The sequence below is a fragment of the Danio rerio genome, chromosome 12 (genome assembly GCF_052040795.2).
Source record: "Danio rerio strain M-AB ecotype USA chromosome 12, GRCz13ab, whole genome shotgun sequence".
Classification (NCBI taxonomy): domain Eukaryota; kingdom Metazoa; phylum Chordata; class Actinopteri; order Cypriniformes; family Danionidae; genus Danio; species Danio rerio.
Window position 1 is genome coordinate 38,140,841 of NC_141032.1, and position 19,020 is coordinate 38,159,860.

Sequence of the window (19,020 nt, forward strand, 5' to 3'; positions counted from 1 at the left end):
TTACCTTTGTTTCTGTTTGAGTTCATGTTCAAAAAGAGAAACATGAAGTTGAATTGAAATGTGATGACAGAAAAGGAAAATTCTTCTAAACTCTAATTTAGCACACCAGAATTTCACTAGTTAATAAAGTTTGAGTAATTGTTTTATTCTACTGAGGTCTGTTAACATTTTTACCAAACAAAAATCACAAATTAAAGCAGGATTTTAACAGTTTTAATTGTTGCGACTGAAAATCAGGGTTATTCAACCAAACATTGATTTCCTAAATCTTCTTAAGGTAAAACATTTGTATTAGGGCTGCACAATATTGGACAAGTCGGACGATGTGATATTTTATTTTTCTGCGATATACTGTATCTATACAACTTCATTAAATGATTGAATAGCACCAATTTGGAAAGAACCTATAGTCACACTTCATTTAAAGGTTTAATTCTCGCTAGCAAATCCTTTAATATGACTTTTGCTTCAATAAACTCCTAATTTGCTCCTTATTAATATGTATTAATGTAGTTTAGGGTTGACACGGTGGCTCTGTGGGTTGCACGATCGCCTCACAGCAAAAAAGGTCGCTGATTCTAGCCTCAGCTGGCATTTCTGTGTGGAGTTTGCATGTTCTCCCTGTGTTCAAATTCCAATGACATGCGCTATAGGCGAATTGGGTAAGCTAAATTGTCCGTAGTGTGTGTGATTGAGTGTATATGGGTGTTTTCCAGTGATGAGTTGCTGCTGGAAGGGCATCCGCTGTGTGAAACATAAGTTGGCGGTTCATTACGCTGTGGTGAACCCCAAATTAATAAAGGGATTAAGCTGAAAAGAAAATGAATGAATGAAGGTAGTTTAGGTATTGGTTAGGGATGTAGAATAAGATCATATAGAATATGTAGATTATAAGTACTTAAAAGCAGCCAGTATCTCATCAAAACGCATGCTAATAAGCAACTGGTTAATAGTGAGAATTGGTCCCTAAAGTGTTATTAAATGTGTTCATTTTGATTGATTGGGATGATTCTGTAAGGCAGTGAATCATGCATAAAATGTAATGAACAAACTACAAGCATAGTGGAACACAACAAAGCAAAAGTAAATGTAAAATAAACAGTGCATGCTTTATCCTTTTGTAGATTTAAAATGTAAAAAAAATACACAGCAAAATCAATTCAACTTATCATCCATATCTTGCGATGCTGAAACGATATATTGTGCAGCCCTAATTTCTATTGTTTCTAAAAATGTATATAAATATCTGAAAACATTCTATCTTTTAGTTTTTAACAATTGCCATTTTATGCTGTTAATGCAGACATTAAAAAAAAAAAATCTGTATTTCGCAGAATTTTTGCTCAAACACAAAACCATCCATTTAACATCTAGAAAAATTTATAATTTCCAATTTATAAGTCTCCTTATAAGAATAAGAATAATAAAATAAATAAACAAACACACATATGAAATATATAAATAAATGAAAACTCTACTTTCAGCACTGCAATTGTTTTGGCCCTCTGAGACCTCAACATATTCGGCGCCAAGATTAAACTTTAAAACATTTATGCACTTATTTTCATGACTTGTGATCGAAGGCCAAAAGTTTATTGCAGCTCTAAAGAGAGAAGTGCATTTAGAAAACAGATAGAAATCACATTCTGAGTATTGGTTTAGCCGAAGCCTTCAGGACATGAAAAATCTGTAAGTCAAAACATCTCTGGCTTTAGCCTGTATACCCCAGATACTCTCCTGGATTTTTATTTATTTATTTATATATAGTTTAGTTGTTATGAAAGCTAAAAAAAACATGCTGTGTGCGTAAAGCCTTCCCATGGTTCTCTACGCGTGGCTACTCTCATCAGATTTATTAAATTTTTTCCAATGAAAGTAAGTTTTTTTCCTCCTGTAATAGCTTTTGTCAATTATTTATAGGTGTATGTGTGCTCATTCCATTTAGCAGCTCAGTATGAACCGTGGATGAATTTTACATGTAGGGCTCATGGTCCCCGCTGTGCGTCACACTGCTTTCAGAGATGGCATGAACAAAACACTGTGAAACTCACTTCTGCAAGCCGTGGAGAATACCTTTCATACACTCCATGACATGCAATTATAGTTGAAGCATATCGGTTAATGGTCAATTTTACCATCATTTTTTTGCTTACATGATAATAAAAGTAAAATAAATATTTAAAAAATTCTAATAACATTAAAATGCGATCTTTGTCATTTTCAAAAAAATATATTTACTCTACATTATACTGTCATGAGTAAAATCACTGATAGTATCAGTTTATTTAAACAAATTATCATTTTAATGTCCGTATAATATTAATTGTACAATTACCAGACAATCCACACACAATATATATATATATATATATATATATATATATATATATATATATATATATATATATATATATATATATATATATAAAATATATCTTCCCATTGCTAGTTAATTGTAGAATCCAGTCATTAAAAAAATGTTCACAAAAAAAAGAAAAAAAAACAGTAATAATGGAAAACGTCATAGTTTAGCAAATTTATCATAAAAAGCACTACTGTACACCTGATCAGATATGGTGTCTGTGAATATTAATTCATAAAAAGTCTTTGAAAAAGTTGTGCTTGAATAAATAGTGCAGTTTCATTTACTCAAACACAAGTTCCAACAGTTTTATCTAAAATATGTGATATATTTGAGCTTTTTCTGTGCAATCCCATGTTCTGGTACTGACCTCTGGATAATTTTATCTACATTTGTTATATCTACTTTCATGATTTCAATTAATTTGACAATTAATATCAAATTTTTATAGGAAAACAATGCAAACTATGAAGGGGAAAATGTTTGTTTGAGAATCAAAATGGAGAATGTTAAACACAATAGCATAGTTTGTTTAAGAAACACTGCTTTTCCAGTTCCCTCTGCTTGCTAGAGAGAAACACAGGCCTCTCCCCACAGAAACGGTTCCAGTATTAATACCATGACCAATCTAATGCACTCATTTGTGTCTTTATTTCCTTGAGGAATCATAATGCAGAGAAATGATGTTGCCCTGCAATCGTATCCTGCATTCATATTCAGCATGTGTTGAAATGAGGCCATGCGGAGGGCAGGCAGATTGATTTGAGCTGGAATGTCATTTATGATTTCAGCCTGCAGTAGTGTAGGATATAGACCCACATTCTATCATTTTGCACGTGTATGTGTGTCTACATCTGTATTCCCCTTGGGTACTAAACTAAATGCATGTAGTGCAGAAATTCTCAAATGAATCAGACTTTTGATCCGAGTCAAACTATGACATGCTGCAGTAGTTAACTAGCCGTTTACCAACTCTAGTGTGAGCGCTGTGATTTTAACATGACAGATATTTAATGAGTGGCTATAATCGACTATGATTATGTCAGCGACTTTGTAAGAGGTATTTAATGTCAGTGCTAATCGTGCAGTCTGTGACCTGGACCACTGTGCGATTGTACTGTAAATAAAGATGTTGATTTTTTTTTACATGTCTGATCGTGCAAATATAGTTCAAATAAATCATAGGTGAACCTCTATTACTTCATGCTGTACTGCAGCCATCAAAGCTGACAGATAAAACACTGGGTTTCATACATTGCTCTGTAAATGAGAGTGAATTTCTGTCAGCATTTGAAACCCTTGTTCACTCTTAAAAATAAATGTTCTTGGTTGGCATTGATGGTTCCACATATAACCTTCAAAGAGCCCTTATTATGCATTAAAACGGTCATAATTTGGTTTTGGGGGTCTCTAACAACATGCTGATATGCATACAAGGTCAAAAAAACACTTTCATTGTCTTATAATCTGCATTTATTTTTACCTAATTATCCAATGACTCCTGTATGATTTGTCTAGTGATTCATTTGTTCCCAAGCCCCTTCTTAGCATGATGCTAATCTGCACTGATTGTTCTGATGACTCAGTCTATTGCGATTGGTCGACTACATTCAGCGCGAGACAAAGAGAAATACCCACCACAGCTTTTCAATAATTTTGAAGTAGCCAGAGTGCAGAGTATATGTGTGACCCCAATGAAGGAGTGCATTAAAGCAATGAAGTTAAACACCAGCATATTGCTTTATTCTTAATCATAAGTAATAACAATGACACACAATTAGTATTAATTCAGTAGCTAATTCAGAAACTTGACCGCCCAACGAGTATAGAAACAGCTGACGGTGGCCAAACCAACTACAAATGGCAGAGGATCGCGAGTTCACAAACGTGTTTGAATTCGTAAAGAAAGTTGCATGCATGGTTTTAGAGGCAATATGTGAATATAGAGGGTTAACCAGATACAGTACAAGTCGCATGGAGCGATTACAAGTAACAATTAAATACGTATTTTGCAAGCTAGAGAAAACAAATAATTGTGAAATGGAGGAAGAAACTGATCCATGAACTCTGTACTGATAAAGTTTCTTTCAAGCTCTGAAAAAGTCCCATAATGCAATAGTCTTTTCTGATCCTTCTCAGCTGAAGAATCCCCAGTTGCAGGGTAAATTTCTGCATTAATCACTAGAACGCTTATATATTCAGTCATGATGAGTCCCACACACACTCTGCTAGCGTTTGAAGGGAAAGGTGCGTTCACGTTTTACCAAATCCGGCACTTCATTGTTTTGTGTTGACATTGATACAAACAGGCAAAAGATCTGTATGAACGACGACTCATTTAAACGACTCTGGGGCGAGTTTTTTGTTTTAAAAAAGTTGATTTTTTAAACACTTTCAGATTTAAACCTAAGCTGGATGTTTTTACTTATTGCTGTGTTACACACTGCATGAAAGGCAATTTTCAAGAACAGATAATAATGTAGGGGCTCTTTACCATCCATAGAAACTTTTTATTCCATAGAATGTTCTTTACAGTTGAAAACGCTGCTCTAAATGATTTAAATAATCTTCACACTTAGAGAAAAATAGTTAAAAACTAAACTGGTCATTAGGAACCAAAACAGTTCATGATTGCCATCACTACAGAAACTATTACTTTTAAGAGTGTATATTCAGACCGTTTATGGGCAGTTTTGAACACAAATGCATATACGTTTAAGTTTTGCCTGACAATATAATGATACATTTTTGCACTTATCTCTGGAGAGTTGTTGCTACATGGACAGTTGTGTAAGTGCACTCGCTGGACCTCAGGGTTCAGCCATAGTGCGTGGATTGTACATGAACTGTACATGTAGATTTAATCTTCATGACTCAGACACTGAAAGAAAATTAAATAAAAGAAGAAAAGAGGTCTTGTGTATGGGTCATTAAATAAAAAAGAACATCCCGCACTGTAGTGCTGTCATTAACAAGTGAAAAAGACACAGTCATGTCTGATCCATTAGCACAAAAGCACAAGCAGTCTACATGCAAAGGCAGGATATGACATCATGTTCAAGTATCGAGATCAGAACATTTCTACTGATCACAGCTTGCTTAATCGCTTACAAATTCCATTGGGAATAGTAAGATGTTATAACAAATGTATTTTATTATTTAATACATTTAAAGTGAAGTTTATTCATAAACTAATTTCGAGAGGATCACGTGCTTATGATTTATCACGGCTGGTCTCGAATTTGCTAATCAGTAACTTCCAATCATTCGAGACCTAAGCTACTATAAATAACCACAGTTTTCAATTCACTTTATTTTCGTTTGGAAGAAACCCCCCTCCTCCCCTTTTCCTCCTCCTTTACCTCTGACTGGGCGACACGGTGGCCCAGTGGTTAGCACTGCGAGCCCCACAGCAAGAACACCGCCGGCCCTGGCCCCCTAGGACCGGTGGATGTTTCTGTAAGGAGTTTGTATGTTCTCCCCGTGTCCGCGTGGGTTTTCCCCGGGTGCTCCGGTTTCCTCCCACCATCCAAAGACATTCAATATACATAAAAACCAAGCATTTATCTAACCCTTGTGTTCCCTTAGCTACAGCAGCGGGGGAGTTCTGAGATCCACCAAGCTCGGGCTCCCCTCTCGCTCTGCCAAACGGGAGGAAGCCCCGGACTCGAGGATTCCTTGAGCTCGGGGCCCTCTCCCGGGACAGCATGCCAAACAAGCTTTTATAAATCATCAGCTAAGTGTGAACTCTTGAAATGTAATTAATTCTATTAAAATTAACATTGTTTTGCAGGTAACTATTTGTCAGATTTAACAAATGTTTTAGTCAATAAACCATAAAATAAGTGGTTCACCTATTAAATTGTGTTTTATATCATCTTGTACAATTAGAAAAAGGTAACTTAAAAGACCTGAAGTGAAGAAGTGTAACATGCTTTCAGTCAGTGTCTTCATTTCTGTGACCTACAACATTTCACTTATTAATTCCCAATAAAGTTAAACGTCAAAGCAAAGCCTTTCAAGCTTGAGAAGTAATGTGAACAAGTGTTTGTGTTGATGTGCAGAAATATTCAGCATTTTTGTTTGCTGATCATGCTACCTGTGACCACCAAACTCCCATTCGCAATAGTGTTTTACCTACAGGCTGATAACATCTAAACTTGCTTGACAACTCAGAACATGCTTTTATATTTGACACAACAACATCTGTTCCTTGATTAAGCCTAGGGTGTTTTAGTGCTTCCTGCTGTTCTCTTTCACCTCTAACTGTTATCCATCTGAGTTTAACGCAAAAGTTAATGTGAAGTTGAAGCTCATTTAGTCTTAAAATGTAGTGTTTGGTGATAGTATTGTGTACCAATGCACTGGATGAGGATGATTGCTTTGCTCAATCCAGTGACTAAACTCATGACACATCAAATACTGAGAGACTTAGTGAATATAGGGAACAAATGCATGCATCACCTGTGACATGTTTTCACACAAAACAATGACCTTTTTAACTTGAGACTAATAATAGATTCACAAACAGTGATTCCAGCATTGTTCATCAACACTTAGTGGGAAGGAATCAGCAATGCAGGTTGAGTAACCTTATGAAGGGTGTTATTTGTGTGTGTGTGTATGTGTGCTAGTGGTTGGATAACATCCAGTTCCTGCAAGGTGTATGTCCTTGTTAGATGATGTTTTGGCTATGGTGTGATCTCTAGCGTAGCAGCAGCTTTGGTTATTTTTATGTTGTTATACACTATACTTGTGCTGATTATTCATTTTATTTGTATAAAATTAACACTTTTTATATTTATTTTATTTTGCAATACAAAGCAAAGCAACGAGCAGGGCGATCTGTGTTACATGGAATCTGATCAAACCAAATAATCCGGCTACATTCAGCCCTCATCAGCTTTTGCGTGCTATGGATCATTGAGCTTTAGCATTCCCATTTGCCATCATACAATGAGAGTAACAGCAAGCCTACGTGGTCGTCATTTTAAATGTGTGGTTTGTCTTAGCATGGCCTTCATTACATCAGGCAGAGCCCAAATGGGGCGTTGTTTGCCATTTTTTTTTATGTCTGCTTCACACCACCTTCCTGTCCTTCAGTATGTCGAGACCATCAGCAGCAAACAAAATGAGCTGGATAACTACATCTCCGAGAGCTACAAGAATGCCCTATCTGAAGAGAGACGGAGGTACTGCTTTCTTGTTGACCGTCAGTGCGCAGTGGCCAAAACCAGCAACACCTACCACACCAAGGTGAGAATGTCACGTCATGCTGAAGAAAATTTGGGTCGCAGAAACACTGAAATTCACTTCAGTTAGACACAAATTGGGTTAAGCATGACTTATAGAACTTATGTGCTCATTTAAAAGTGTTAAAGACAACATGAAATGCCATTTACAAGACATTTTGAAGTGAAGCTAAATAATCAGTGAGGCTAATCTGACTTTAGATATTTGGTTGGATCGTTTGATCAGTTTTTTTGTCAAAATGGCATTCGTTGCATTAACAAAAATTACTAACACGATAAAACTCACTATAAGACAAAACCAACACATTAAAGAAGGTATATAAGATGTCATGTTGCCTTTCATTCATATAAAGCAAATCATATATTATAAGTATCCATTTTGCCAAGTACATGATGTAGTTGGACAACTTTACACTTTGTGTTCAGTTGTTTCTGCCCCCAAATCTCATTATTCAGTCATTCATATCATTTCAGTGCTGATCATTCCACCATGCTTGCTAGAGAATGTGCTTTATATTTTGGGAAAGAGTCTTGGTGTGTTCACACTTTTCTGGTTTGGCTTGATTGAAATGAACTTGAGTTGTAAGTGTGATTCATTAATGTTCTAATTGCAGTTTTCTTTTAACAGTTAAGTAACATATCTAATCAAGATTAATGTACTTTTGATTGCTTATCAGTTATCAAGGAGATTTAAGTGGTGAAAACGGTGGATTATTCACCATTACGCAGCAAAGGATGATTATTCATTTTAGGACACATTGATCAAAAATACACCAGAGATTCTGTGATATCTGGTGGATTCACCAGCACGCAGAACACCAGTCATTCCCACGTAAGCACTGACTCCTCCATGACGCCTACGCTTCAGAGTTGGTGATAGACAGAGCGCTGGGAGCAACGATGGCAAGAGAAGGAAAAGAGAAAGGGAGGGCCAGGCAGAGAGTGGCCCACTTTTACAAGAACAGACTGTTCAGAAGATAATCACCGTTTTCATGTATGTGTAGGAAGACATTTCTCTGCATGCAAATGAAGAAACATTAGAGACAAAGACAAAGAGGTGATTTTCATTGGGTGAAATTCTCTTCTTCGTAATACTAGCCATATCTCACCTACTTTTATGAGAGCAGGAAGAACAAAAGTGACGTGAACTAAACTGACCATCTGCCAGAGTTTGTCATTGCTGGATCTTAACGCTCTCACCCACGCCAGTCATGCAATAGCAATGGTACTTGATACTTACTCACTCGACTGCAACCGAGAGCAGAAGGAACAAAGAGAGTATAAAGACTCTCTCGCACTCAGATGACTAAGAGATTTTACCACAAACCAAGAGTCCTCCAAATCATCCAAATAAAAATATATACATTTAAAGGCTATCAGAGGAACTAATGGGCTGCATCTAAACATGCAAATTTCGTACAGCATGTAACAAAGGTCTGAACCCTAAATCCATCCAAAACTGTAAATGATTCTCAAAATCAGAGGAATTGTTGGATATCAATCATGTAGAAGTGCATAAAAACACAACCGTAAGCCTAAACTTAATACAAACGGTAAACCCATTCCTTAATTCTGATTGGCTAATTGGAACGTTGTTCCAGTATCAACATAGATGTTAATAAAGCAACATGACCTACTTGGTGAAATCAGGTTGGTGAGAGTCTGATGTCTGAATTTAAAAAATACCAGCATAACAACATTGTAAAAGTAGTAACTATAACATTTGCTCCCCAAAATAAGTACGTACTATGCAATTTTGGACACAGCTGTGTTCTCCAAATTCACTTCTTTTATCTAAAAAGTTATTTAAAATATATATTTACTGCAAGATCCGTCCTCATGGAGCAACTTTTTGAGTAATTCAAAATGGCAACATGCTAGTTACCTCTGAGTTTTAGCCAATATGTTTAGGCCAAAAACCAAAGTTCACCCAAAAACTAAATGCACATTGGCATAAGTCCTTCCAAACTTGTATGATTGCTTAAATTTACCAAAGAACATAAGGTGAGATCACATTTGGCAGAATATTTACCTTTTGGTACCATGTACTTCACATTTTACATGATCTTACAATACTTTTGGATGAGGAAGAAGCCAGAAGTGAAAATGTTTTTGGTGTATTATATCTAAAGCTCTCGTATCTCATTGGCTTCTTCAGTTTTAGCATTGAAGGATCTTGATAATATAGTAACCCAAGATACAAGAGATGTATTTTAATGCATGCTGTTAAGTGGAAATTTCAATACATGTCAACTAAACTTTTAATCCAGTGTTACAATTAATCTCTATGCTAATACAAGGTGGAAACAGGTCTTTTAAAACTGGCACAACATGTCTTGAAGTGTTTGTTTTTTTTTAAATAAAAAGGATTTAAGAGCTACAACGCTGAGCTAGACCTTTAGGAAATAATAGTTCAGGACTTCAGCAATATCAATCAGTGTTTGTGTTTCACCTAAAAAGTCAGTCATGGAAGTTTGGAACGGCATGAGAGTGAGTTAATGTGAATAATTATGACAGAACATCAATGTTCTTGGTGAACAATCCGTTTAAAACCATGTTAATATGTCAACATCTTCTTCAGCAATAGTTTAATGAGCTGTGACTGTTCACAAAATCTGTCATACCTTTTAAAGTGGAGACAGAAATTGCTCTCTATGGTTCTTTCCTATTGTGACACATACGCATGTTAAACCTTTTCCTATAACAAGAAAAAGAAATGCACACTGGGACTTTATAGGGAATTGGTTGTATCTCTGTCATTTGCTAACTTCTGTGAATGGCAGGCTGTTGGAGGGAAAGGAACCTTAAAAGAGAAAAAAGCCCCTGCAATTTCCTATAAAAAAATAGGATCTTTAGTTTTGGTTTTATGGTGACTAAGTTCTGCCAATTGTTTTGAACACAGTAAAAATGGTGCTATCGTTTGAGATTTTATGAACCCAGTGAGGTCGTGACAGAGTCTGCAGGTGCTCGGGCAGGCAGGACGGTGATAATTGCTTTGGGTGGGGTGGTATGTGGTCGTGACTTAGAAAAGGACCACGGGGGCTTAGCAAAAATGGTACTGACCTGCGCCGGCCAAATAGAGACTGCAGAGTTATTATGAGTTCAGAGCGAAGGAGAATTGAGAACAAAGATTAGATGAAAGGTCTTGACTTGTGAAAATCACGATTCATAGAAGTATGCATTTAAGATCGAGATATTTGGTTTAATGTTTAGTGCATTAATCATACTTTCTGTATGTTAAATTAACAGTGCACCCAAAACCACAAGTACAGTTAAAGGGATACAGTTGCTATTTACTCAACCACAAGTGGTTAGAAATCTTTAGGAGTTTCCTTTATCTGTTGAACACAAAAGAAAATATTTTTGAAGAAAGCTGAAAACCTGTAACAATTGACTTCCATAGTGGAAAAAAAATACAAATGCTATAAAAGTCAGTGGTTACAGGTTTCCAGCTTTCTTCAAAATCTCATATTTTCTGTTTGACAGAAGAAAGAAACTCATAAGGCTTTGAAACAAGTAAATGTTGAGTAAACGATGACAGAATTATTTTTGGGGCGAACAATCTTTAAACTATATTCCAAGACCAAATTCTGTTGTTTCTGTAAAGCAGAAAATACTAATACAATATCTGTGCAATTCTCAAATTCCTTTTTGCATTTTCAAATGACCACACACATACAACCGAAATCTAGAAAAATATTTGTATTTGAATGTGAATGCGAATGAGAGTTAAGATTTTCAGCCAAGATCATTGCATTTTTAAAATATTTAGTAACATTCTTAGGTTTTTCTTTCTCCGTCTCGGTAAAGATTCTACAAAAAAATAATATATTAAATTATTATTTAAGCACAATTTGTATCAGAAATATCTATTTAAATGTACACGTTAAATAAGGCCAAATCTAGATTCACTATAACTATTTATCTGTGATCATTAAAAAGAGCTTGGTGTTTTTATTGTAGATACTGACATGAATGACACGAGCAGTGTTGGGGAAAGTTACTTTAGAAAGTAGTGCATTAAGATATTGAGTTACCTCCCAAAAAAGTAATTTGTTGCGTTTTTTAGGTTCTTTTTATGGTGAGTAATGCATTATGTTACTTTTGCATCACATTTTTTGACCTGGCTGTGGCTTGATCTCTGCGATGCGTTTGCTACTTTTGTACTTTTTGTCTTATTAGTGAAGTAAAATCACTGTCCATTCAGATAATCCTCTTTTCCTTTTCTTCAATGTGTTCAAAATAATGAGAATATTTACATCACAGAACTGTAAGGCTCTGTCATCTTCCTTTCTGTCTGTCCCTGCAATCTCTTATTGTGTGCGGGATTTAACGTGAACTTTTAATTCAGAAATGTTTTTTTAAAAGTGAATTAACTAAACAAAAAAAGTAACTCGCATTACATTTTTCAAAAAGTAACTTAAATATTATTACTTAATTTTTAAAATTAATGTGTTACTTTACTCGTTACTTAAAAATTTATATTTTTACGCAACCTGCTTATAATGTGTTATACTGTAATACTAAAGTGTTTTCCCTAACACTGGACACAAGCGTGCATAAATTATGATTAATTAAATTTTTGGGTAAATTATCCCTCGTCACATCCTTCTAAAAAACGGGTCTTCTGTATTTTACCTAAGCATCCATGCACTGCTCAAACAGATGATCTGAATTACTGAAAAGGGTTTAAAGATAAAGCTGCTCTTCTTGCGCTCTACATTTGGAGGTCTCCAGGCACTCCTCGTCTCTGTCCTTCTTCAGCTCTGGTCAGCCAGACTCAGCGCCTGTGCATGGGGCAGAGTAATGAGGCTATTTCAGGCTTCAACCTACAGGGAGGGCAGCTTGTCAGGATAGAGAGAAATGTCTCAGAGCATCAGAGAAGCGTTAGGTGAGAAGGGATCACTTTATCACATCCCTATCAGTCCATCAGTTGAAGAGCTCAACCCTCAAACCTCAACTGTGCAGAAGCGGAAGTTTATTTTGGGAGTCTGTTGTCCTTATTTGCCCACATGGACTATTCTAAACTGTGCATTTGCAGGTGTGTACAGCTTGCATTACTCCTGCTTGGTGCTAATAGTAGTTTTGGTGCTGTTGGTTTGTTTTTAGGGCAGAGACTTGCTGACGCAGAAGATCCCTTTGTGGCAACAAGCGTGTGCCGACCCAAATAAACTCCCTGAGCGGGCAATGCTCCTGGCTCAGCAGATGAGCTCAGGGGCAGCGGGGACGCTGGGACCCAGTGTCCATCACACCTCCAAATCTAACCTGACCATCTCAGACCCCATCCCAGGGGCAAAGCCACTTCCCGTGCCACCTGAGCTCGCAGCTCTCATGGGGAACCAACAGTCGGTGAGTTCAAAACTGTGTGTGGTCCAAATAAAACATGACTGTGAGCCACCGAATGACTGACTGTCTCGACTGTAGCTGGAAGATTTGTAAACGGCTGCATTAATGATGTGTATAATTAAGTCCTGAGGGTGTTTGGGGGTGTAGGAGGGAGGCATTTACAGCCATAGGAAGGAGAGAAGGATATAAAGTCATTAAAATACAGTTTCATAATGACCACAGTGCTGTGAAAGGAATAATTAGAAACCTGCTGGCACTTGCATTTCTCTTTAGTTTACAGATTATCATCACAGAGCTGGTGCAAGGAGTATAGCTGAAGTTGGGGTGTAATGAATCACGGTTGATCCGTGATCCAATCGGATCACAATCCATGGTTCTAAACGCACATTACTTTTTTTGAACTTGGAGGTTAATCTAACATTTACAACAATTGCAAAGAGATCGCCTCCCGCGTCATTCAAATGACGTGTATTAAAAGCATTTTGGCTTCATTGTAAAATATAATGATGACTGAAATCGTTGTGGTGGGACCTAAATGTTTTCTTAGGGTGTTAATTAAAGGTGTTTTCTGTCACTGTTTGTTTAGCCTGAATTAATGTGTTCAGTGTAAAGCTGCGCAATTAAACATTAAAAGATCGGGATCTCAATTCAAACCCATGCAACATGAGCGATAAATGATAAGGATTCACATATGTTTGTTAATCCTTCAAAGCGTTGCGTTCAAATCTGCGTTTGTTTGAGAGAGATTCAGTTTTTACACTTTTTCACTTAATTACAAACAATGAAATAACACAGCAGTATTGGGAAAACAGGTAATATTTCAGATATAAACACTGATGTTTATGGTAAAGATTACCGTTTAATGGAACTTGACGCTGGCGAATGTTTTAGCAATTACATTGTGTAACCAGGAGAAGCAGTGGCGCAGTAGGTAGTGCTGTTGCCTTACAGCAAGAAGGTCGCTGGGTCGCTGGTTCGATCCTCGGCTCAGTTTGGCGTTTCTGTGTGGAGTTTGCATGTTCTCCCTGCTTTGCGTGAGTTTCCTCCGGGTGCTCCGGTATCCCCCACAGTCCAAAGCTATTTGAATTGGGTGAATTGGGTAGGCTAAATTGTCCGTAGTGTATGAGTGTGGATGTTTCCCAGAAATGGGTTGCAGCTGGAAGGGCATCCGCTGCGTAAAAAAACTTGCTGGATAAGTTGGCTGTTCATTCCGCTGTAAAAAACCCAGATTAATAAAGGGACAAAGCTGACAACAAAATTAATGAATGAATTGTGTAACCAATGGATGGCAACAAACAACCATCAAAATTATGTCAATGAATAGGTTTTTAAAGATGATACACTGAAACTAAGTTTTATGTGCGAGTTGTTAAATAATTAATTAATTATTAATTTAATATTATGTACAAGATGTTAGATTTCTGTATTAGGCATTATCAGCAAAAGTAACAAAGATTATTTTTTGTATTGAATATATTTCTTTTTTTCAGCAGCTTCTTTTTTGATATATATTTTTTATTAAAATGACAGGTTCTAAGTTTTGTTTGTTAAAACCAATGTTTTTTGCAGTAATATTATTGTATAAATGGAAAGCAAATGACATTTGTCTCCTTCCATTTTTACTGATCCGAAAAATGGTTTGATCCGTGACTCGAAAACTATAGTGTGATCCGAACTGTGAGATTTGTAATCTGTTACACCACTAAGCTGAAGTATATTCATTCATTCATTCAATTTTCTTTTGGCTTGATCCCCAATTCCAACTAGTGGAAGTAAATATTTCTTAAATAGTGAGCCTGTATTTGGTCTGTTATCCTTGATTTGCCAGCATGGGATTTCCAATAGTGAGAAACATTTGAATAAGCCAGATTTTGAGAAATGTTGCTTTTAAAAATGATTGTTCAGATAAAAAAAAAAAAGATAAAATTGCTATAGACCATTTCAATGTGGTCATGTTCTGGCCCATGAACATTTCCTGCTTGTTATCAAACTATTTCATAACTGTAACAAGCGGCGAATTATAATCATAACAATCATAACTTTGTTTAAACAGCTCTCATAACATTATTTATTAATATGTGGCTCTTTTTGGAAACAGGAAATACGTTTGGACCATTGTTATTGTTTAGATGTTTCACAAATGTCTATAACAGATTCAATTACACATGGAAACCCTGCATCTTAAAGAGTGTCTTCAATTATTTTAAAGATGTACCAGAAAACACCAGAATGTGCCTGTGAAGTTTCAGCTCAAAATACCTCACATATCATTTCACATTTCATGGAGTAATTGTGTGTTTTTGCAAAAACATTTTTTTTATATATTAAATGCAAATAATTTGCTCCCTGCCCCCCTATCCAGAAGAGGGCAGAGCCTTTACATTGCATACCTCAGATATTCTGACAACACAAAAAAAACTGCATCTTTTAATCTGCATCTTTATCAGTATAAACTCCTGATATACAGCCTTCCCAGTGCTGAGACACAAAGCATGTTCCCAGAAAGCTGGCTTTCAAACTACACGCCGCATTCTCTTTCATGTGACCTGTCAAATACACACAAAGTAATGTCAAAAGCTCACAAGAAAAGCACAACTTCACATAATACTGGTTGTGTCTGTCAATGCGCACTGCGGAATGGATTTTTGAACTCAGATCTTTTTAGGGCCCCTTCAATTATTCATAAAAAATGTCCGTTTTGCAGAGGATGATGGGAGCAGATAGTGTCCCCATAGTGAATGGCTCTGGAGTTCATGTCGGAGAAGACTACCAACGCTGGATGGAGACCAGAGCCGCACATGATAAACAATCCCAGCAGCCCCACAGACACGGTGGAGAGAGCTTCTCCAACACCCTTCCGGTCCGCAAAGTTGCTCCAGTAAAGCCCAAGAACACTCTGGGTAAGTTAAAGTTACAGTGCAATAAGTGAATCACCTGCCACTGCACTGAACTCCAGTCTCAGACCATCACATGAACTGCTGTTTATTCAATTCACAACTTCATTTTGAACTGGTGTCTGTAGCTGTGTCATTGTCTTTGCACCTGTGCGCTTATTCTTACGCTGCTCTCCTTGAGAAAGTAGTGAGTGGACAATAACAGGGCAAACACTGCTGGAAATGAAAACAGGGCAGAACAGGTGGGAATACAGAGGACAGCTTTAAAAATGGATAGAAAATAGGTGAAGGGTATAGCTTCTCTTTGAGAAAAGTAGATTTAGGAAGCAGCAGAATTGAGCGCTCTTTCTTAATGAGTGTTGTACAAGATTTAATTTTGTTCAACCGAACTGTTTCTAATTGGTTACTGCATACCTAGGCAGCATCCTTAAATAAATAAAATCTTGTGACCAAATTAAGGGAGCGATTCAAATAATGATTCTCAGGATGTTTTTACATCTGCCTTATTTATTTTGGTTTAATTTCACTAGAGTTCATTTTCCCTCTTGTTGCGGTTTGTTTGGGCAGGTGTGAATGTAGCAATCATACTCGAGTGCGCACCAAAAGTGGACCAAAAAAGCACTCTGTATGCTTTCAAATGAACCCTGTAGCAGTTTGTTTGTGGTGAGAACATCAGAACTATAACAGACCCAACCACAAAAAGTATTGCGCCTTTTAGCTGCAGTAGTCCGATGCAGTGTGCATTATGGGATGTGGAAGAAAAATATTTGTTGACAGTGCTTTATCAAACAATTTCAAACAGAGAGAGAGAAAGAAAGAGAGGGAAAAACATTACCTGATGGATCGTTGGTAATATTTCCGGAAGATGACCATGTCACAGTTTGGCTAAATTAATTCACGCCACCTCCTGAGGTGACTTGTGATTCGCCTTCGCTGTTTGGAATGCATTAAAACATTGTTTTCCAGCCGCAGCCGCGCTTTCATTCTCGAAATGTAAAGTTAGTCTAAAGTGATGTATACAAACTATATAGTATACTATGACAATCAGCCAGCGCAGTCGTCCCTGCATAATAAAAAGCAACATTTTGTGTCTGCTGGTTTGTTTACTTGCGGGAGTTTCGCTGGCATTTTCCTGCACGTTAATTCTGAACAATCGAAAAGCAGTTTAGGAAATACGTTCAATAACATCTGGCCAATGAGTGATGTGGATTTTGACTACATTTTGGTTCTTTCAACTGGTTTGGACCAAAGCAATCAGTGTGGTGTGAAAAGAACCCAAAAACGACAGAAAAACGCTACAATGTATTATTTGTTGTCCTTGGTCCAGATTAAGTGAACCGAACCACAGACGTGAAAGCAGCCTCACATGCACCAAAAATGTTATTGTCTCATTTTGTTTCGTTTTAAACACATAAATACAAATGGTACTTTTTAATATACACCTGATATACGCATTGATTTATAAGCCCTCAATCACTAAATATGCATGTCTAACCTCTGACCCCAGCGGAGACACAGACGCTGCCCAGGTCAAGCTCGATGACCACTGGATTGGAGAGAAATGGACGGACGCGTGTTCAGGCCCTCTTCTCCCACGCCGCAGGGGACAACAGCACACTCCTCAGCTTTACAGAAGGAGACATCATCACACTGCTGGTGCCTGAAGCCAGAGACGGCTGGCACTACGGTGAAAATGAGAAGAACAGAATGTAAGCATCCTGTGGTTCAAAATCTGCACATGCATAGGATTATTTTCGATAATGAAAATCTGAGAATCTGCTTCAAATTTAATATTAACAGGAGAGGCTGGTTCCCGTTCTCCTACACGCGCTTGATTGCAGAACCGGACAGTAATAAACTCCACGTCAGGTGAGTCTGTCTGAATATTAATAAGTTTACAAAAGCCCTTTCAATGTTTAAATGGCATTTGTTGCTGCGCTGGCACCACGCAATTACTGAACTGCATTCATCAGCAGAAAAACACCTTTAATCATGCCACTGAGAAAGACATGCATGTGCATTAAAGACATTAAAGGTGCAGTAGGTGATTGTCTTCAGAAACATTTTTTGTTGTGCTGGTTGAAAGTCTCTTCACATTCCAATAGTAACAATTAACATAAATGATCTAAATGTATTTATATATAAGTAATTTTATATTCTAGTAAGGCATAACTAAAACTAAAACAAAAAAAATGTTAGTCCAATTAAAAATGTCAGGCAGACAATTTCCATAATTCTAATAAGCAGCCCAAACAACATATGGAGATTTGTACATCACTCAGATCTGCCATTTGCATGTGTAGGGGCTCAGACCAGACATGAGTTTCAGCAGATTTTGTGTGAGAAGTTTAGAAATGAAAATAAATAGTTGTTGTTTAAATGTATTGGTGATTCCTAATATGACATTTAATTGTGAGCTTGGCAAGCAGTTGTGGAGAATTTGATGTTTCCCCATTTAAACAGAATGCCTGAGAGGTGTTTCAAAGATGGCCACCCAGTGAAATGACTTGCCTTAAAGGAACTTTGGTCACCAAAGCTTTAGTAGATTTTGTTTTTGTTACAAATGGGTTTTATGCATAGAAGTGTTGTTCAGCCACTAAAATCTACCATCGAAAGATTAATGTGACTATTTTCAGTTTTATAAGTTATTTTTTATTTAATTTAACAACAAAACAGAAGTAAATGGAGCTATTCCGCTTAGCCTGCTTCACTGAGGTGAAGTTGGTTTTATTTTCACATTGGTTTATTTTTGAACAATGATAACGCCTGACCTGCATCCTATATTGTTTAACATGCTACTTTGTATATTCGCTCTGAAATAGCGTGCAAATGTAAGTGTAATTCCTGCACACCGCTGGCCAACCACTAAGCCTACAGTAGTCGCTTTAGGGCAAAGACCATGAGAGAGTGAGACCAGAAATCCTGTATACATGAATTATACCACATTGACATTTATAAGTTTAGCTTGCTACACAAATGAAAATGTGCTAGATATATTATTATAATATAATATTATTATGCATATATAATACAGTTTTTCATTTAAAATTGTAGTATTATAAAGTACTATAAAGTTTTCTAACTTGTGAATGACCTAATCTAGCGGGTCTCTATCATCTTTAATGTGTGTGTTCACGTGATTTCAGGAGGCGTGGCTTTGGATGGC

General features: G+C 36.8%; 1 protein-coding gene across 50 annotated transcripts in view; it reads left to right on the top strand.

The window, feature by feature from the left end:
- The window catches only part of baiap2b (BAR/IMD domain containing adaptor protein 2b), an 86,952-nt gene that overhangs the window by 51,784 nt on the left and 16,148 nt on the right, over positions 1 to 19,020 (top strand). For 26 of the 50 annotated variants that reach the window (XM_087276780.1, XM_087276768.1, XM_087276750.1 and 23 more), the window contains 5 exons: positions 7,466 to 7,618; positions 12,724 to 12,963; positions 15,665 to 15,860; positions 17,362 to 17,563; positions 17,655 to 17,723. In XM_087276780.1, the coding sequence (XP_087132906.1) occupies positions 7,466 to 7,618; positions 12,724 to 12,963; positions 15,665 to 15,860; positions 17,362 to 17,563; positions 17,655 to 17,723 (860 nt within the window). The remainder of the gene's footprint in view (positions 1 to 7,465; positions 7,619 to 12,723; positions 12,964 to 15,664; positions 15,861 to 17,361; positions 17,564 to 17,654; positions 17,724 to 19,020) is intronic. The other 24 variants (XM_087276791.1, XM_087276786.1, XM_087276771.1 and 21 more) reach the window with 1 other exon arrangement.